General features: G+C 38.5%; 1 protein-coding gene across 1 annotated transcript; it reads right to left on the minus strand.

Annotated features, from left to right (window-relative positions):
* Window positions 1-14,267: 14,267 nt before the first annotated feature.
* LOC308648452 (nuclear factor of activated T-cells, cytoplasmic 3-like) lies at window positions 14,268-19,272 on the minus strand (the record flags this gene model as incomplete). Its single annotated transcript, XM_081293208.1, is given in 5 exon segments — window positions 14,268-16,926; window positions 17,161-17,834; window positions 17,836-18,644; window positions 18,648-19,044; window positions 19,046-19,272. Coding segments are annotated over 5 exon segments (3,222 nt in total). The 3' UTR covers window positions 14,268-15,811.
* Between the last annotated feature and the right edge of the window lie 3,294 nt (window positions 19,273-22,566).

Genomic DNA, 22,566 nt, shown 5'->3' on the forward strand with positions numbered 1-22,566 from the left:
TTTAATTAAATTTAAATCACTACTACCTGTGGCTCTTACTGGATTATAGCACCAGATAATGGTGGGAAGATTCTAGACAAAGTGCTGATACTGGTTACTAAAACTTAGATGAATATTTTGTGTAGGATTCAAGATGTTTGATGTTCTTAGTTCATTGTTTTCCTAAGCTCCAACCAAACCCTAATTTTGAAGATTTCTCATGAAGGCACCTACAACTGCATAGTATTGCAGGATTAACCCACATTGTTCATATCTTTATTTAGCATTGCCTTTTGCAGGATAAATATTTTTTAAAATAGGGACAGATCTTGTCAATTAGTTGTCCAGGCTTCAGACAGATATTAACACATTTAATATAGAATAGGTAGTAAGCGCCATATTTTACAGGTTAGGTACTTATTTCAAAGCCCCAAACGTAGTTTAATCTGTGGTCTGGTGTATCCACTGATTTGGGACATTAAAACAGGAAATTGTCTTGAACTCTTAAAAAGAGTTCACTATTCCCAAACTGCAGGTAATGGAAGAGCATCTCTTCACCTTTATTTAAGACTGGGTTGCACCTAGTCATGTTTATATTGCTTTTGCCCTATTTGTTATACTTGTCTTGCAGGTCACTGAAAAATGTTCTAAAAGATATGTTCTACCCAGAGTGATTTATTAATGGGAAGGATATTTCAGTAACATTACTGTGCAGAACCAGACAAGCTACAGTAATGAACTTCTGTAGACTTTTTGTCCCTTGAAAATGTCAAGCTCAAGAACCCATCTATTAATAACTTAAACCCAACTCTTTTCCATTTATTCCTTGGTTAACACCTTTATTCCCTTATAAGCTTAGTGGGCCATGAAGTTTTCGTGTCACTTGTCCCTTCTCTAAAGATAACTTGCTCAATATTCTTTTCCTCTTGACTCCAATGGAGAAAGTCTTGCCAGCCAGGTAGTCTGCTAAATAGCCAGCTACAGCCAGCTACCAGACCATCCTCACCCAAAACTACAATATCCAGCTTCCTGCTTGGAGCCTGTTACGTTTGTTGGTTTCATTCCCCAGCCAAACATGCCCTTTTCCAAACCTTTAGCTTCACTGTACAAAGCTGGTGTTATTCCCAGGTATCAGAAGCTGCTGGAGACTACCAGAAAGTTACCTTCCTGATTACTAGAAATGCTTCTACTTTAGCATTATCAGGCCGTACAGGCCTTAAGCATTTTTGAGAGTATCCTTTCTCTTAAACTTGAAACATGAGGAATGGACCTAGGTAGAATGGAGTATCCCACAAGAAATCCTTTCTTTATCTGCAATCAGCCTCAGTATTTGCTTTCATGGAATGACCATATTAACCCTTCGATAGCATGTGGATCAGCACATGGCAGCATTCTGCAATGTAGTTTATACTTGCTTGTCTTTAAGCACCCTTCTGAATATAAAGAATCTTTCCTTCAAATTAACTCCATCAGAATCCCTTTCTTAAAGTTTATACTCTGCAAAATGAACACACATTTTCCCTGTATCTAAGGCCAAAGATAAGTCTGACACCCAATCTGTCCAGCCTCTACCCCTCCCTTTGCCTCTTCCCATCACATTGGATGCTGTGTCCACCTTTGCCAATTTAGTTCCCTCTAAATTCCATTCATCTTTCAGATTTTAATGTATATGGCACTTCCTCCAGGTAGTGTCCCCTGCCTTGACTGGTACCAGTGTTCTCAAGACCAGGAATCTCTTGATGAATATCTATAGTCACATTGATAAATTTATTAAAGTGAAACTGCAGGGACCACATTACTGTTTGTTAATATATCTCCAGTGCTTAGTAGTGTCTTAAATGAATATGTTGAATTAATGGTTGGGAAAGGGAAAGGAAAACTGTATGGGAGGGTAAGCCCTGTATGAGGCCATTTTGGAAAAAACAGAAATGGAAAGGCTGACAACTGACCTCAGGGTGCACAAGGATGGATTTCACTGCGCTTGCTTGCATTGTCCAATGTCTTAATGTCAGCTTCAAGAAGTCCCTCAGGAATCTACGTCTCATGCTAAGGGTGAAAAAAAGGAGCATTACCCACACACACAAAGGAAGTGCTGATTGCAGTTAACCTGTTGGTACCTCCATTAACCTGTTTTCCCTTAAAAAGCCAGATCTAGTGAACAGTTTCCTTATTCTTCATAACCTGTAATTTTTTTAACATGAAAATATACATACTATGAAATAGACACATTTTAAGCATTCTCTTGCCCAGTTATCCAGGATTGAAACCAAGGTTGCTTAACCACTGATCCACATTGCCAGCGCTTTTATTTAAATATACATTTTATATTTAGAGACACCGTCTCACCGAGTTGCTTAGGGTCTCCTTTAATTGCTGATGCTGGGTCTGAATTCTGCAGTCCTGCTTCAGCTTTCTGATTAGCTGGGATTATGGGTGTGTGCCAATATGCCTGAGTAAGCATACAGCTTGAAGATTTGCAAAGTGAAAATGCCTATTTAAACACCTCTCCAATCTGGAGCATCACTCCAGGAACCTCTCCTGCTCTCCTCCTATCACTGCTCTTCCTTATTATCATAGGTAGCTTTTGCACTTTTTTAAGCTATAAAACTATATACTAAACAGTAGTGTTGAAGCTTGACTGATTTTGAGAGAAAAATTTGGGTTCAGGAAGGGGAATGGACACAGTGTGACAGGAAAAACCAATATAAGAATTTCTTGGATACTAATACTACCCAGAATTGTCTGACAGATGAAAATGAAAAGCCTGGAGTATTTTATCTCCTGGCTCTTATTCCAAATTGAGGAGTGTTCCCAAGAAGGTTAGTTTCCCTGCAATTAGCTATAACTGGTATTAATAGGCTCTAGCAGTATTGAAAGACATCTGGATTTTTTGAAGTTTGGCATAATTTGATGAATGTTATGTGCTTACGAGAACATCTGTATACATTTCTGTTGGGTATGTAATCAGGGGTAGAATTGCTGTGTTAGAGTATGTATATATATCATCTTTCATAGATATTGCCAAACATTTTCCTAAAGTGATTGTACTAAACATTCTCACTAGCTGTAAATAAACATTTTATTTGCTCCACATCCTTGCTAGTACTTAGTATTGTCAATTCTTTTAACATTGCGGAGTTTTTTGTTTGTTTGTGTGTTTTACTGAATATGTAGTATTATCTCATTTTGTGTGTGTTTGCTTTTTGGTAAATTTTATTGAAGTATAATTTCCATAAAGTACACAAATTATGTGTAAGCTTGGTTTTCACTGATTGAAGACACATACACAGAAACCAAACAGAAGGAAATCAAGTATTGGGCTGGGCATGGTGGTGCATGCCTGTAATCCCAGTAGCTTGGGAGGCTGAGACAGGAGGATTGTAAGTTCAAAGATAGCCACAGCAACAACAAGGTGCTATGCAACTCAGTGAGACCATGTCTCTAAGTAAAATACAAATGTGGGCTTGGGATGTGACTCAGTGGTCAAGTGCCCCTGAGTTCAATCCCAGTACCCAAAAAAAAAAAAAAAAATTGGAACGCCAACAGCACTCCTGAAATCCTTTGCATGACCTCTTCAGTTATTACAACACTCTCATAGATATCAGTTATCCTGACACCACAGATTTGTTTTGCCTGTTTTTGAAATTTAAATAAATAGAATAGTATATTATGTAGACTTGTGCCTGGCTTCTTGATTCAACAATATGTCCACACAGTTCATCTGTATTGTTGCATGTTGTAGTTTGTTCATTTGTATTACTATATATAGTATTGCATTGTATAAATATACTACAATTTATTCATTCTGCTAATAGACATTTGGGCTGTTTCTAATTTTGGCTATTATGAATAAAATTGCTATGAACATTCTAGAGGTGTCTTTTGAATATGTCTATATTTCTGCTGGGTGTAAACTAAATGTGAAATTACTGAAAAGTAGAGAATTGCTTCTCATTTGTCACCTTCCTGCTATTTTTTTTAACTTAGCCATTTTGATACATACATACCAGTATCACATTTTTAAAATATTTTTTAAATAAAATTATTATATTGGGATAATGTTAGGTTCACAGAACAGTTACTAAGACAATACAGAAAGTTTCTTGTGTACTCTTCATCCAGTTTCCCCTAATGTTAGTATCTGAATGCTACAATGGTAATTCAGACCTTATTCAGATTTTATCAGATCTTTCTTACATGCACTTCTGTGCATGTATGTAGTTGTGCACTTTGTCACCTGTGTATATCCATGTGTCCATTACCTCAATCAATATGTAGAATAGTTCCATTGCCACAAAGGAACTCTTTATCCTACTCCTCATCACACCATATCCCCTATCCTCCTACCACCATCCCTAACCCCTAAAATTTTTTTCATAATTTTGCCATTTTAAGAATTATAAATGGCATCAATATGGAATGTACTCTGTTGAGAATGACCCTTGTCTCTTACAGCATAATACCTGATTTTTTTAAATATTTATTTTTAGTTTTCAGTGGACACAACATCTTTATTTTATTTTTATGTGGTGCTGAGGATGGAACCCAGCGCCCCACGCATGCCAGGCGAGCGCGTTACCGCTTGAGCCACATCCCCAGCCCATAATACCTGAATTCTGTCCTAGTTTGTATACATATAAATAATTTGTTCCTTTTTTATTACTGTGGATGTACTAGTTTGCTTAACCATCTGTTAAAGGACATTTGGGTTGTTTGTAGTTTCGAACTATTACAAATAAAGATGCTAGAAATATTTGTCTATAAAATTCTGTGGACAAATTTTCATATCAGATAAATATCCAGGAGTTTGGAAAGTGAATATATCAAATGGCAAGTGTATAATTTTGTAAGAAATCACCAAACTTCCTATTTCTATTCCTACCACCAATGTATAAAAGATCAGTTCTCTGCATTTTTCCAGGATTTAACTTTGCCAGTAGTTTTTATTTTAATTATTCTAAATCATATAGTCTTAGCTCCTTTTAGGTTTTTTGTTTGTTTGCATTTTTTTCCTCTTTTTTTTTTTTGTTTGTTTGTTGTGGTACTGGTACTGGGGATTGAACCTAGTGGCATGGTACCACTGAGCTACATCCTCCCACCCTTTTTTAAATTTTGAGACCGGGTCTCATTAAGTTGCTCAGTCTGGCCTCAAACTTGCAATCTTCCTCCCTCAACTTCCTGAATAACAGGCGTTGCCACCACACAAGACTATATGTATTTTCTTTTTTTTATATATTTTGTTTTAATATTTATTTTCAGTGAACACAACATCTTTGTTGGTATGTGGTGCTGAGGATCGAACCTGGGCCGCACGCATGCCAGGCGAGCGCGCTACCGCTTGAGCCACATCCCCAACCCCTATATGTATTTTCTTAATGGCTAATGATATTGAAAATCTTTTCATGTGCTTATTTGCCACTCATATGCATGTGCATGTGCTCGTGCTCATAACTTGTCACGCATATGGCATCTTTGCTTAAATATATATTCATGCCTTTGGCTCATATTATAATTGCAATTTTTATTTTTTTTTAATTTTAATATTTATTTTTTAGTTCTCGGTGGACACAACATCTTCGTTTGTATGTGGTGCTTAGGATCGAACCCGGGCCGCACGCATGCCAGGCGAGCACGCTACCGCTTGAGCCACATCCCTAGCCCCATAATTGCAATTTTTAAAAACTTGAGTTTTGAGAGTTTTTTTTTTTTTACATATTCTAGATACAGATCCATTGTCAGATGGTTGTAAATATTTTCTCTCAGCCTGTAGCTTTTCTTTCTTCTTTTTTTTTTCTTTTAGTACTTGAGGATTGAACCCATGGGCGCTTTACCACTGAGCCATATCCCCAGTCCTTTTTTATTTTCAGACCAGGATTTTGCTAAATTGCTGAGGGTCTCACTAAATTGCTGAGGCTGACTTTGAACTTGCAATCCTCTTGCTTCAGCCTTCCGAGATAATTAATTACAGGTGTGTGCCACTGTGCCCGGCTGTCATATAATTTTTAAATTGGTTGGCAATTTCAAAAAACTTCTGGAAGCACACGCCTGTAATCCCATTGGCTGGGGAAGCTGAGGCAGAAGGATCCCAATCTCAAAGCCAGCCTCAGCAACTTAACGAGGCCCTAAGCAACTCAGGGAGACTAGTTTTTAATTAAATAAATTACAAAAAAGGGCTGGGAATGTGGCTCAGTGGTTAAGTGCCCGAGTTCAATCCCTGGTATAAAAAAATAAAATAAAACAAACAAGCAAAATAAAAATAAAAAAACAAAAAACCCTGCTGGAATTTTGACCATAATTGAGTGTTCACAACGGAATGAATTTTTAGAAATTCAAGTCTTACAATATGCTGAAATGATGTAACTCTCCATTTATTTTGGTCTTCTTTGTTTTAATATTATTTTGTAGTTTTCTGCATAAAATTTTTACACATCTTTTATTAGAAATCATTTATTTTGAAAACTGATTTTTCACTTTCCAATTATTGTTTATGTGTTGACTTTGTAGTTAGGTTATGGCTAAGCTTGCTTATTAATTCCAAAGGTTGATTTTATATTTTCTATGAATATAATCATGCTATCTGTGAATACTGAAGTTTTTTTTTTCATTGCCAATTCTTCCACCCTTATTGATTTTTTTTTTTACTTTATTGTAGAGTTGACCTAAGTAATAATAGAATATTGTGAAAATAACTTGTACGCCTTTTGAGATTTCCAAGGTCATAAAACACATTGTGGTTTCCTTCTTTCACTCTTTGTTTACTTCCGATTTGAGGAATCAGTCAACACGTGATGAGAACACTCAACCCTGTGGAGAGATCCATACAGGGAAGAACTGAGACCTTCTTCCAACAGCATCAATACCAGCTATGTGACTGAATTATCCTGTAAGCAGATCCTTCTTGCATTGGATTGACTGCAGTCCTTGTGGACATCTTAACCACAACCCCTTGATCAGGCCATGCAGACAACACAGCTATACATTCCCAAATTTCAGACCCACAGAAACTGTAAAATTTAAAATGTTAATTGTTCTTTTAAGCTATTAAAGTCTAGGGTAATTTCTTACACTGCAATAGATAACTAATACAAATTTTTGAGGACTGGGGATATATATCTCAGTAGAACACTTGTCTAGCATTTGTGAGGCCCTCGGTTTAATCCCTGCATTACAATACAAAAGATGAAAAATGCAGAATTTTTGTATATGAATGTAAGATGTTCTCATAGCAAAAATCCACAAAGCTGTAGGGGGCAGTGTCAGTGGGACAAATCTGGGAGGACTTTAAGATAAATGTCATTGAAAGCCTAAAAGTCCTTGAAAAGACATAGCAAAATTCTGGTAGTTTTGAGAAGGCTGCCAGTGTGGACTTAAAGAATTGTGAGGAAGGTGATATTGAAAATAGGAGAAACAGAATCCTTGTTATATAATGGTAGAAAGTTCAGCTCTACTGGTGCCTATAGCAATGTGGAAGATAGAAAGCTTATCCAAACAAATAATCTAAGGACCTTTTTAGAAGAGTTAAAAGCCCTTCCCAATTTTGTTTAGTTTCCTGGAGTAAATATAACGAAAAGAGACAAACTACAGCAACAACTATACCAGGAAGAACAGTAATTCTTGGGTCAGGAAATTTCTAGCCTCTTCAAATAAAGCAAATAGTAACAAATGGCAAGTGGGATCCCATCCAACAGCAGCTGAATACACACTCTTTTCAATCACAATGTGGAACCTTCTGTCTTAACAAATTTAAGTGATCAAAAATCACATTAAGTATCTTTTCTGACCCCAGTAGTGTACAACTAGAAATCAGTAATGGGAGGGATTTCAGGAAATTCACACACAAGTATTAATTAAACAGGCTTCTGAACGACAAATGGGTTAAAGAAGAAATGAAAGAGAATTTTTTTAGATATCTATTTTTTAGTTATAAATGGACACAAAATTTTTATTTTCTTATTTTTATGTGGGGGAGAGGATTGAACCCAGTGCCTCACATTTGTGAGGTAAGCTGAGCTATAAACCCAGCCCTGAATAGAGAAATATTTATATCAAGAGAAATGATAAGGCACACACAAATCAAAACTTATGGGGTGCAGGAAAAGCAGGTCTAGGAGAGGAGTTCATAGCAATAAACATTTACATCAAAAAAGAAGTACAGATTTCAAATAAACAATCCAATGTTACTTTTTTTTTTTTTTTTTGGCTAGGGATTGAACTCAGGCATGCTTAGCTACATCCCCAGCCTCACTGAATTGCTGAAGTTGGCTTTGAACTTGTGACCTTCCTGCCTCAGCCTCCTGTTCTGCTGGGATTACAGATGCCACTGCACCTGGAGTAATGTCACAGTTTGAGGAAATGGAAAAAAAAATAGACTAAGCCAAAAGCTAGTAGTAAGAAAGAAATAATACATATCAGAGTGGAAAAAAAAAATGAAATGGGGACTAGAAAAACAATAGAAAACAAAAAACTAAAATTTTTGTTTTTCACAAAGATAAACTAAATTATCAAATCTTTAGGAAGATAAAAAAAGAAGATTCAAAACCAGAAGTTAAAAAACATTCAAAATGATATCACAGAAATTCAAAAGATCATAACAGACTACTATGAATAATTGTAAAATCAATAAATAAGATGACCTGTAAGAGATGGATGAATTCCTAGAAATGTGCCACTTACCCATTGCATTATGAAGAACTAGGATATCAAAACAGACCAATAATGAGTAAGAAAACTGAATTAATAATAAAAGTCTCCCATCAAAGAAAAGCCTAAGACCTGAGGCTTCACTGATGAATTTTACCAAACATTTAAAGTGAATAAATACCAATCCTTCTCAAACTCTTCCAAAAATATTGAAGAGGAGGGAATACTTCCAAATACATGTTATGAGGCTATTATTGTCCTGATATGAAAGCCAGACAAAGACAGTACAAGAAAAGAAAATTAGGGCTGATGATGTAACTCAGTGGTAAGAGTACTTGTCCAACACGGGTAAGGCTGCAGATTTAACCCCCTCCTCCACCCACCCCCCCCAAAAAAAAAATATATATATATATAGAGAGAAATATGAATCAATGAATTACAGGTCAGCATTCCTGCTAAACATAAATGCAAAAATCCTCAACAAAATACTAGCATGCACATTCAGCAGCACATTAAATGGATCATTACCAATATCATGTGGGAGTTCTCCCTGGAATGCAAGGATGGTTCAACATAAATGAAAAATAAATGTGCTATGCCACATGAGCAGAATGAAGGACAAACACCATACATTCATCTAAATACATGGAGAAAAATAGTTAGACAAAATTCAAAATCCTTTCAAGATAAACTTTTAACAAATTAGGAATGAAAGGAGTATATCCCAAAGGTATCCAAATAGAAAAGGAGGAAGTCAAATTGTCTCTGCAGATTACATGATCTTATATATAGATGCCCTAAAGACTCCACTGAAAAACTACTAAAACTAATAAGCAAATTCAGTAAAATTTCAGGATTAAAAAAGTATCATTCAGGGGCCGGGGTGGTGGCTCAGCCGTAGAGCACTTGCCTCATAAGTGTGAAGCACTGGGTTTGATCCTCAGCAACGCATATAAATAACTGAATAAAATAAATGTCCATCAACAATTAAAAAAATTTTAAAGCAGCATGCAAAAATTAGCAATGTGCTAAGTGCACATCTGTAATTCTAGTGGCTTGGGAGGCTGAGGCAGGAGGATCATGAGTTCAAAGCCAGCCTCAGCAACTTAGCAAGGCCCCATGCAACTCAGTAAGACCCTGTCTCTAAATAAAATACAAAATAGAGCTGAGGATGTGGCTCAGTGTGGTTAAGTGCCCCTGAGTTCAATCCCCAGTACTAAAAAACAAACAAATAAATAAAATTAGCAATGCTTCTAAAAAGACCCAAACTATATAAACAAACAAACAAAACAAAAACAAGAAAACAATTCCATTCATAACAGCTACCAAAAAATGGTAAGGAGATGAAAAATCTATATATCTAAGGAGATGAAAAATCTATATACCTAAAACTATAAAACATCAATGAAAGAAATTAAGGAATACAGAAATAAATGGAAAATTATCCTATATCCATGGATTGGATTATTAACATGTCCATACTACCCAAAGTAATCTAAAGCTTCATTGCAATCCCTATCAAAATAACAATAATATTTTTCAAAGATAGGAAAAACAATCCTGAAAATGCTCATATGATACCACAGTAGCCATTCAGCTATGCATTCATCAACCAATTATTAATCTGCTGATTAGGTTAGTGAGCTCATGATCCAATCACTCTCTAAAAGCCCCACCTCTGAACAGAGTTGAACCAAATTTTCATCACATGAGACTTTGGGAGACTTTCATGATTTAAACCAGAATATCATCATTGATTATTTATTGGATCATCTTATTATTATTTTCCTACAGAGAATTTTTAAGGGAATGAAATTTTCTTTGTTTGTTTCTCTCTCTCTCTCTCTCTCTCTCTCTCTCTCTCTCTCTCTCTCTCTTTCTCTATTTCTTTCTCTCTCTTTCTCTTTCTCTCTTTCTTTCTCTTTCTCTTTCTTTCTCTCTTTCCCTCTCTCTTTCTTTCCTTCCTTCCTTCCTTCTTTTTCTCTTTCTCTCTCTCTCTTTCTTTCTTTCTTTCTTTCTTTCTTTCTCTTTCTCTTTCTCTTTCTCTCTCTCTTTCTCTCTTTTTCCCTCTTTCTCTTTCTTTCTTTCTTTCTCTCCCTTTCTTTCTTTCTTTCGCTATCCTCCTGCCTCAGCTGGCCTGGAACTTGCTATCCTCCTGCCTCAGTCTGGGTGTACAGGTATTAAAACCATGCCCACCTGAAATTTTATCTTCTTATTTAACTTAGTTTTTTCTTTTAGCTTTTCCAATCTCAGAATTTCCCCCATCTTCCTTTCTTTGAGGTAGGGGGATAATTTGATCTGTCAGTAATATTTTGATACAAATTCATTTTCTTGGTCATTGTAACTTTTCAATGGTTAATATTTTTGTTACCTTCTAGTGGCTCCTTTACTAATAAGAAACAGTAAATTTTTAAAGTAGAGTTATTCAAACTATTCAAAGGGGTCCTTATAAATTGCACAGGGACTACATGTTTCACTGTGAGGGAAGAAATCAAGAGAAGCTTTCATTCTGTTACTTTGAATATTGGGACACCTGATTAGCTTTTGTTTGAGGAAAGACAGAAATTCTCAAACATTAGAAAAATACTACCTTTTTAGAAAAAATAACCATAGCCATCACAAATTTTAGTACTCCTTAATATTTCATGTAGATTACCAGTAAGTAACTTTTAGATTCACATAGAAGTTAAAATCTAAAGAATTATGCATGATTGATTCCTAAAAACCATAACTTTCATTTTTAAAAAATTCATGGTCACCTAGGAACATATTTTGTGAATCACTGATTAAAAAAATAATAATAAAATTCTGAGATAAGAGGAAGGGAGAAGAACTGTTGCTGTCTAATTGATATAGTCAAGGAAGTAAAAATTTTAATTCTCAGTTATAATTCAAATTCTCCCTGAGAAGTGTCTTTAAAATAGGCAGTACAATTTTAGATCAGACTGTTTTCAAATTCTTTTTCTTAACCACTTATTAGCTAGGTAACATCTAGAAAGTTTATTAACTTCTGAATATTCATTTTCCTCACCTGTGAAATGTGGATGATATTAGTACCTACCTCATTTAGTTGACAATAAGACTGAAGTTCGGGCTGGGGATATTGCTCAGTTGGTAGAGTGCTTATCTTGTATGCACAAGGCCTTGGGTTCAATCCCCAGCACACACACACACACACACACACACACACACAAACACACAAAAAAGACTGAATTTAATAATAGCTATAAAATAATGATCCTTGTAATAAACATTTCTATTATTTATTGCTGCTTAACCACACACCTTAGCTGGGAATGGTGGTGCATACCTGTAATCCCAGTAGCTAGGGAGATCTAGGCAGGAGGATCACAAGTTTGAAGGTAGTTTGGGCAACATAGCAAGATCTTATCTTGAAATAAAAAAATAAAATGATTGGGGGTATAGTTCAGTGTTAAAGTGCCCCTGGGTTCCATCCCCAGTATTGCCAATAAATAAGTATGTAAAAAAGAAATCACCCTATAGTGTTTTAAAGTAACCACATATTTGCTCACTTATCTGCAATCTTGACTAGGCTCAGTTGGGTACTTCTAATGCCAGTTTCACCTAGAAATACTCATGTGGCTGCAGTTATTGCTAGCCTTTACTGGGACTGGAAGGTTCAATATGGCTTTACTCACATACTTCAGCTTGTGTAGCTGAAGTGCTGGGGCCTAACTTACCTCTCTCTCCATATGATTTCTTCAGCAGAATAGCCAGATCTTTTTTTTTTTTTTTCCACACAATGGCTCAGAGCTCAAAGAGAGAAACAGCTAGCCTCTGTAATTTACCAAGGCCACTCATGCAGCATTCCACTCACTGAAGAAAGTCACAAGGACAGTACCTCTCTTTTATCTCTCTCAAAAATCTTTAGTGAAGTCTGTACCTGAATGCTTTGTGTGAGAGTAGTGTGTATGGTTAGCAAAGAAGATATGTGATTTCCTGTTGGATCAGTGAAGATGACAAGCAGACACAAAAACCACGAGCTAGAGGAGACTATGGTAAGCGCTCCACAATTTGCAGAAATTATAGTCTAACTTTTTTAGTTGTCAATGGACATTTATTTATTTATATGCAGTGCTGAGAATCGAACCCAGAGCCTCATACATGCTAGGTAAGCTGTCTACCACTGAGTCACAATCCCAGCCCTATAGAGTCTAATTTTCCCATAGAGACTTTGACTTCTGACCAAAATGGAATAGTAAGAATAAAATTTACCCTCATGCCTAAAATATTATGATGAGATTGCAATAAATCACTGAGCCAATCTTTAAGCAGGAGACAGAACATTTATTCACCAGCTGGCAGACCAAGGGGCAGGCTGCAAGTCTACACCCTTCAACTCCCTCTAGGGATTAGAGTACACCTTTTACACCACAAGTAAAGCATGTCAGTTCATTAATCATAAGTGGCTGTTGTTATGATTCAAGACCATAAACAAACATCATGAGACCTAAAATCATAAGAAGAAGGGGAAGTGGGTCAAAATGACCCTAGTTGAGTACAAATTAAAGAATGGTTACTAACACCTAGACAATCATTATCTGACAGGGTACATTGTCCAAGAAAAATGGTAACAAAAAAGAGAACAATTTTATATTGCATAAGAATTGCCATTTTGTGTTGCCAAACATGCTATGCCAAGCAACTGTTGATGGGTACAGAAGTGGGGTGTTTTCCCATGGGAGAAGCATTTCTTACATGACATGGAGTCTCAGGGTAAAATGGAGTCTGTTTAGTCATTGCCCACATAGCCTGGCCTATAATAACATCAAAAATAAAATAAATACATGAAACAATTTTAAAGACATTAGATATACAACGCAATGAAAGACAATGATCCCTGAGAGGTGAGAAACAAATGAATGAGTTTGAGAGTTTCCCCAATGAACTGCCTTTGGAGAGTTTCCAGATCACAGAGCAAGAAGGGGGAACTGAGGAGAAGCCTGGAATACCCCCTGAGTTGAAGAGGAACTGAGAGTCTAAGGAGACCTACAGACTTCCATGCATATTACAAAAAGCCTCTCCACAGAGAGAAAGCCTACAAAGGGCTCTGGCTCAACTATTCTTTTTTTTTAATTTTAAAATTTAACTTTTATTTTAAATAGGAAAGCATTTCTAATGCTACAGGCATCAAGGTATTTAAAAGGCATCAAAAATTTGGTGCCTAGCAATTCTGGATCACAGAGGCTTTTCTTCTTGAGTGCAGCAAAGCAACCTGCAAAAGGGTCTTGCAAGGACCCCACATGAGGCAGCTACCCTGGGGCAAGAGGGTACAGCAAGTCTGGCCATGTCTCTGAAATTTCACCTGAGAGGCCAACCCCCTTTCCCTCCAAAGGAAGTGAAGAGCTTCCAACCACAGGCCCTAAAGCAAATCTCACTATACCCATGCTGACACAAAATTTACTTTCAAATAAAATTTGAAAACACCCAGCTCCCAGAGAGGCTAGAGTGATTTGCTAAAGGATTAGATGCTGTTTCTCTAACTAGTTTTAAGGGAGAAACCCATGATGTTTAAACAACAACAAAAGACCACACTTTCTCATTTCAGGTCAGTAGCTCCTACCCTGCAGGTGGCAGGCAACAAGCCAGCCCCTTGCTCAGGTCTGACTTAGCCTGGGGCTAAGAGTCCTGGCATCTATGACCTACAATCCACTGGAATAACAACATCAATAATAACTTCAATCTGCCCAGTACACTGCCTTACATGTAGGCACTCAAAAAATTTGCTTCCTGAATAAATGAAAGTACATTATTTAATTTAAAAACATAATGAAAATTTCAAGGGCTCTGAAATAGGCCCAGAAACAATTAGTGAATCCCACTGGAGGGAGGGATATGAAGTGGGGTTTGAAAAAAGTACCCACCTTGGGTACTTCCTTTGGTAGACAGCAGGCTGGAGTTTGTGCTAGCCCCTGCTTTGGATGCCAATCTCACCAGCAACAGCACCAGGGCATCTTTGGTTTGGAGGGTCAGTTCTATGATGCCATGTCATTTTTTGGATGTACCTCAAAGCCTTTTAGAAAAAAAGGCTGGGTTTTAGGTTTTAGGTCACCCACACAGGAGAGGTTAGGCTAAAGTCATTTTAGGCTGTAAACAGAATGGAGGACAAACCTATGCTAGTGAGAATCTTAAAGCCTTTCCATATAGAGTCCTGCATTTTCTTTGTTCATCCTGATGCATAGGTCAGTTATGCTCAGCTCCTGACATAGCTTGCCTGGGCTCTAGAAAAGAAAACTGCAAAGCTGTCTGAACCATCAGGAGGAGACTTGCTTCAATGGTGACAAGAACAAACTAAAAGCAGAAGCTCCCACTTGGAAAAGGTTTTGGGGCCAGGAAACACAAATGGGAAGAGCATTCTTACTGACTGCTAGTTTTTAGAATGTCAGGAACTGAAAATTACCTAGCTAATACTTCACCTTTCAAAGTCACCTATAAGTAGCCATCTTACCCATGGTCCTGAGGGGAAAAAGCAGTTTCAACATGGAGTCAGCATGGAGAGACTGCAGGAAGATTACCTATAAAGTTACAAAAAGGCTATGCTCTGGAATGTCTTTATATTCCAACACTTCATGATGGAATGGTCTCATTTTTCTAATAGTTTACTTTTATAAAGAGTATGAGCTACATTTGGCTTTATTTCCTATGAATCTATGAAAGGCTTCAGGACACATGCCAAATTTCTGAGGCATTGGTATGGGCTTAGGATAATTTTTTGTTGTTGTTGCTGTTTGCCTCTGGAAGGTTTTACCAAAATTTCCTATTTTTAAAATGTCATCAAAACTAAGGGGCCCTTCAAATGACCAGGAAAACAGTACAAATTACCAATCCTAGTTACACAACAAGATCACCTGCAAAAGCAGCATCTCTGAAATGGAGAGCCTGCTGCATTCACACTCAAAGCACCCATCATATAAAAAGTATTCTATTTAAATATAAAAAATGCAAAGCTCTCTTCCCCACAGTTCAAATATAACCTATACTGCTCCTGTTCTTTTACAAAATCTATCCAAGGCCTGAGGTGGAGGAATGCTGCTTTTCCCCACAGTGGTGAATCCAACTCCTGGCACCAGTCCTGAAGGCCAAAAAGTTGGAAACCCAAGGTCCAAGAGAGCAACATGCTGAGAAGTTGGTGGATACCAGGCTGCAGTGAGAACTGTTAGAGCCCATCAGATCATCCTAAATCCAGGGACTCAGGATCGAGGATGGGAGTGACTCTGCTCGCCTCTGAGCCTTGGGAAACAGAAATCTGGGACATGTCTCTCCCAATTATCTCGTTTACATCATCTAAAGTGATGTCTTGTAGACCAATGGTTGAAAAGTTAGGTTCCTGATCTTCAGGTTCATGCTTAATGCTCACAGTTGTCCCATCAGGTGGAAATGATGCTGGATCGCACAAACTGTGACATATTATAGATGAAGGTGCAGAAAGACCTCCCTGACCTGTACTTTGTGCTTGAGTTGAGTGCTGTCCAGAATGTATTCTGGTGGCTGGAGATGGTGATGAAACAGTTCCTGAGCTAGGAGATTGATAAGGCATAGACTGCAGCTGAGGGGACGGTGGCCCAGAAAGTGGTGAACTAGCCAAGGAACAAGAGGCTGCTGGGGAAGCTGTTGTAGCAGACCCTGAATGTGAAGGACCATATGTTATATGCTGCAACTGAGGGGAAGGCTGACTAATAACTTGGTCAGCCACCGGAGAAGAAACACGTCTTTGTTCTATATTTGAACAATGGTAACCCATTGATTGCAGATGAAGCGAGGTTTGCACAGAATGAGGTGTATGTGCTAAGAGATGCCCTATTGAGCCTGCATTTGAAGAATGAAATGGTATGGATGATAACGGTTGACAGCCAAGATTTACTAAATTAGGAAGAGCTGCATCCTGCTGATACAAAACTGGATCAAATTCTTGACTAGAGGCAGCATTAACAGGAAGACAAGTTGGTCCATTATACACAACATTAGTTTGCATAGACTGATAGGAAGACCCCACAGGAGATGTTGGTGTAACTTGAAAAGGCTGGTGCACAACTGAAGAAGGTAGCATATGCTGCTCTTTACCTGCTCCCTCCTCTCTACAATGCAACTGTGGTAGATGGGATGAGGTTACCATAGAGGCATACGCTTGCTGAATGGGACAAACCAAGCCTCTCGGTGCTGACAGTAAAAAGTCACGTGGGTTCCCTGGATCTGAGGAAGGCCTCTGGGTCTGGCCAGGATGAGGCACAGGCAAAGGTGGAACTGAAGACAAATCAATCTCTTCTCTGTGTTCTTGCTTCATCAAAACTGGTGTATAGGGCTGGGGATGTGGCTCAAGCGGTAGCGCGCTCGCCTGGCATGCGTGCGGCCCGGGTTCGATCCTCAGCACCACATACCAACAAAGATATTGTGTCTGCCTAGAACTAAAATAAGTAAATAAATAAATTCTCTCTCTCTCTCTCTCTCTCTCTCTCTCTCTCTCTCTCTCTCTCCTCCTTTCCTCTCTCTTTAAAAAAATAAAAATATAAGAAAAAAAAAAACCTGGTGTATAAGTAAAACGTTGAGACTGGCTTTTTTTCCTCTTGCCATTGCAAAGATAAAAGTGCACCTGCACTGCAGCTGTAACTGCTGGGTTATGATACGGAGGAACTTCAAGGACAATGTGAGCCCCTTGACATTTTTCCCTTATTATTTTCCCTTCTACCTCCCACTGAGGTCGTCCATCTTGTCCTTTTTCAAGAAAAATTATTTTAGATTCTGGAAGAAAATTAGATCCAGTCACAATCATTTCATGGCCTCCATTTACAGAACAACTGTTGATACTGTATTTCTCAATATGAGGAAGTTCTTGAGCAGACCGCTGGGAGCATTCAACAGGTATAGAAGCTATCTGCAGAGAAAGGACTTTTCCATTGGGCTGTGGGATGTGTACATGAAACACAAGTCGTACTCTAGTATTCTTTCTGCCAACATCAGTTTCTCCTTTTTGAAGCTCTATATCTGAATTTCGAAGTTTCAAAATACCTGCACAGTCAATACTGGCTGACATATTATTTTCAGGAGGAAGTGGAATTTCTAGAACTTTTGTACTGGCAATTATTACCTCTTGGCTTGCAGTAGCAACTGTCTTTCCAGTGATTCGATGCACCTGGTAAAATGCATGAGGTCGTAAGTATCGATCATCTGCTGTTCCAATAAACATCTGTAGATTTATCACTATAGCCCAGGAGCTTCACAACAGGATGTCCCCCAATAGATGCTTTTACTGTCCCTTGGCTACCTTCTGTTTCATAATGGGCTCGATGATGAGTTTTAGGTTGCACTTCTATTTTCAGTTCACACTGTCCAAAGTGGGATGGTAAAGGCCAGTCTAGTGGAGGTAATGAAGATGTGCGAAATATAGGTGTGTGGCCAGGCTTTGGTTTGTTCCAGGTAAAGGGTGAAGGAACTGAAAGAAATTGGTCACCAGATGAATCTTTCTTTAAAGAATACTGAGATCCAAGGCCATCATCTACTGAAGTCTCCCGGGATGGTAATAAATTTCCTTGATCATCTGAACAGAGCTCTAATTTTCCTGGTAGTATGGCAGCTTGATCTTCAGAAGTCTTCCTTGTTTTCAGAGGGATATCAGTCTCTACACAGTACTGAAATGGAAAAAGTGCAGGGCCAAGACCTGATCCACTATGGGTAGAAGCCTTGAGCCAGGTATCTTCTGTTATACTTCCCCTAGGGGAGTGTCCAGGAGAAGGAACAGGTGAGTGATGGGGTGATAGGGATCCAGCATAACAAACTTCGGCACTGGAGTGCCCCCGTTTCCCACAGGGTGAAGTGGGCCTTGATGAGGGTCCTGAGGCTGGCCTGGGGCTCAACCAATTCTCATCAGTGATACTAGATCTAGGAGAGTGGCAAGGAGATTGCCTGGGTGACAAGGAGTGTCCAAGTCCATACTGTTGATGCCAGGACTCTTCTCCAGGGCAGCCTCCCGGAGAACCACCTGGAGATGTCAGAGGGGATCCAAGAGTAAATCAGGCAGCAGCTTCATTCAACTCCGAGTCCACATCATCATAAATGTGTGAAAGAGATTCACAAGAAGATGCATCTGAGAACCAGCTCCTAGAAGAGATGCTGCTGGCAGGACTAGGACTAAGGGAAGACTCCCGGTAGGATGGCTCAAGAGGAAGATAGAGATGATCTCTAGAAGGCCTCTCCAAATATTCCCTTTCTGGGTCATTTATCTGTAGATCATCTTCATGTGCATCTGTTTCTTGATGACAGTTAGGAGAGATGGAAGTAATTTGAATACTTGGGCACTCAAAGGGTTTGGGACCACCTAACGGGCTGTATTTAGATTCAGGAACGTCACCAGTTCCTTCATAGTTTTTGTGACCTTGGAGCTGAAATGATGGTGACAAAAAAAAAAAAAAAAGAGTGAGACGGTAATCCATGTTGTGGTAAGCAAAGTGGTGAATTTAAAGTAGATGGAGGTGGATCTATATTAAAGATGTAAATAGATGCACAATCATCTGGCTCAAGATCTGCAGGCCGCGAGCCCGGGGACGGCGGCGGCGGCGGCGGCGGCGGTGGCGCCCCGTCCTCGCCAAAGACGAGTTTGAAGTCGAGCTCGTCGTGGGTGCCACAGTTTGCAGTACTCATCGGCGTGGCCCGGAATGCCGCGGCTCCTCCTCAGGGGCAGGGGCGGTGGCGGCGGCCTCCTCAGCGCCGCTTCATGCCGGGCCGCGCCGGCCAGGAGGTCGTGGCTGTTCGGCAAACTTTCCGGGCGTGGCCCGCCACGCTGAGCGTTTCGTTTCGAAGAAGAAAGCTGGCCGCGCGTCGAGCAGCAGCAGGAGCTGCAAAAACGCCGCCAGTTGCGGTGTCTAAGTCGCCACCGCCGCCTTGGCCAAAGTTCCCCGCCCCCCAAGAGTCGCCGCCACCACCGCCCCTGGCTCAACTATTCATCAGAGTAGTGATGGATACATCATATGAAGCAACCACCCTAGGACAAAGAAGAAACAGTATAAAAAGAATGGGAGAAAACAGTGTCTAGTGCTTACAAAGGGTCAAGTATAGTTCCGGTTCCCATCAACCATATTGGAAAAATTCACAGTTCATGGTTTGGTAGAGTGTTTGGGAAGGTCTTCCTTAAGCAGTGGGGAATAATTATCCCTAGATTGAGCACTGTTGTGGACTTGCCTAAAAAATTATAAAAGCAAGACTGAAAAGTATCAGAGAATTCTAATTGTACCAGAATATTCTAATTGCATCCTAGAAGAAAAAGTATTTTGCTGTGACCACAGTGGCCAATCTTTCGGGTTGCAGTGAGGTTGAAGCTGATAAGAAAACACCCCATTTCTGTACCCATCAACAGTTGCTTGGCATAACATGTTTGGCAACACAAACATGGAGATTAGAAAATAAAGACTCACAGGTGCAGATTTTGAAGGTAAATAGCTGGGATCAGATGTAGTGCTGCTCTCTGATGGAGAAGCAGATCTAAAGAGTTACACCAGCAATCTTTATTTATATATGTCTCATTATCAGGTTAAAGACTATGCAAGCATTACTCTTTGTACTCACAAAGTTACAGGGCTAAAAACATCTTTTCTGCAGTTGTAATCCACAGTTGCAATGTGCAATGTTAGAATCTTTGTGTAGTGCTCAAGAAAGTCCATTGTTTAAAGTTACTATTAACTGGGCAGCATCAGAAGTAACAGAGCTGGTGAAACATTGTGGTTGTCTAGCAAGAGAGTTCCTCTATTCCCAGGAGCTATGTGTCTGAGATCAAGGTCAAAGCTGATAAGACTCTTCTGCAGAGTCTCCACATGCAGGGCATTACCACAGCAGCTAGTCATCCTGCACTGTTGCACAGGAACATTCTCAGGCACCAGGCTTGCTACAGTCCTGAGATCATTAGAGACCCCAATCTCAGACACTGCTCTCCCTTTCTCTGTCACCATTCTCCACAGTATTTATAAGAACATAAAAATATTCACTACCAAATAGGATACATATAATAAATTCACAACATCTAATATCCAAAGATTATTAAGCATGTATAGAGATAGGAAGCTGGGCATGCTGGTGCATGCCTATAATCTCAGTGGCTGGGGAGGCTGATGCAGGAGGATTGCAAGTTCAAAGCCAGTTTCAGCAATTTAGCAAGGTCCTAATCAACTTAGTAAGACCATGTTTCAAAATAAAACATAAAAGGGGCTGGGGATGTTGCTCAGTGGCAAGCGCATCCTGGGTTCCCGTACCCATCAATCTTACTGTGGGAGTACAGCTCACTAATGCTTTATCTATTTTTCCTTCTTTTTAAGTATCATTTTGGATAGTTTAATGCCTCCAAGTTCACCATTTTTTCCTTCTGCAATGTCTAATCTGTTGTTAAATCACATCCAATGTATATGATATTATAGTTTTCATCACTAGAAGTTTGATTCCAGTTTCTTTTCTACTTCAAGTGGCCCAATGTAAATTAATTGAATTAATTAATTGGAGTTCTTGAGGTGAGGGGAAGGGGAGAATGAGAAAATAATATTTGAACAAGTAATAGCTAAAACTTTTCAAATTTGATGAAAACAGTAAACTCAGAGAGCCAATAAGATGAATGAACCCCAAGCACAAGACACACGAAAAAAACTACATCAGGACATACTGTAGTCAAATTGTTCAAAACCAATGAAAAGAGGAACTCTTAAAAGCAGCCAGGCAAGGTGGTGCATACCTGCAATCCCAGCAATTCAGGAGGCTTAGGCAAAAGAATTGCAAGTTTGGAGCTGGGGCTGGGACTCAGCGGAAGCACATTTGTCTGATATGTGTGAGGCACTGGGTTGGATTCTCAGCACTATATATATAAAAAAATAAAATAAAATAAAGGTATATTAACTACTAAAAAGTATTTAATAAAAAAAAGAATTGCAAGTTTGAGGCTAGCCTCAGCAACTTAGAGAGACCCTATCTCAAAACTTAAAAAAAAAAAATTTTAAGGACTGGGTACGTAGCTCAGTGGTAGAGAATCCCTGGGTTCAACCCCCTAGTACAAAGAAAGAAAGGAAGGAAGGAAGGAGGCAGCCAGAGAAAAATTTTATGTTCCATAGAGAGAAATAAGACGCAGGTTTCTGTTGGAAGTGGTACTACAAGCAAGAAGACAACATGCTGAAGAAAAAGAAACTGTCAACCTTGAATCCTGAATTAAACTTGCTAAAATATCTTTCAAAAATGAACATCAAATAAAGACATTTTCAAGCATTCAATAGCTAAAAGAAAACTGTCACTATAAGAAATATTAAAAGGGGCTGGTGTTGTAGCCCAGTGGTAGAGTGCTCACCTCACATGTGGAAGCCACTGGGTTTGATCCTCAGCACCACATAAAAAAATAAAAATTAAAAAAAAATAATAAAAAGAAACCTTAAAGGAAGACATGCAGGCAGAAGGAAAATGATACTAGATATAAATCTGGATCTAACAAAGGAATGAAAAAGACTGAAATGCTAACAACATGGGTAAATATTAGAGATTATTTTTTTGCTATTATTTAAATATCTTTAAAATTAACTTTAAATAATATTTTTTAAAAATAATATATTGTGAAGTTTATAATGTAAGTAAATGTGAAATGCATGTCACAGTAGCAGATAGGCTAGAAAGAGATAAGAAAGTCTTAAACTATTCACAAAATAGTAAAATATTGCTTGAAGTTAGACTGTGATGAAGTAAAGATTTATATGTAATTTATATGTAAACAACCAATAATGAAAAGTTACAGATAATAAGCCAAGAAAGAACATAAAATGGGGCTTAGTGGTTAAGTATCCCCTGAGTTCAATTCCTAGTACCAAAACAAAAAAACAAACAAAAAACATAAAATTGATTTTTTTTACAGGGGATTTAACCCAGAGACACTGAACCACTGAGCCACATCCTTACCCCTTTTCTTTTATTTTTATT

Source organism: Spermophilus citellus, assembly GCF_964194105.1.
Source record: "Spermophilus citellus genome assembly, chromosome: 4".
NCBI classification, from domain to species: domain Eukaryota; kingdom Metazoa; phylum Chordata; class Mammalia; order Rodentia; family Sciuridae; genus Spermophilus; species Spermophilus citellus.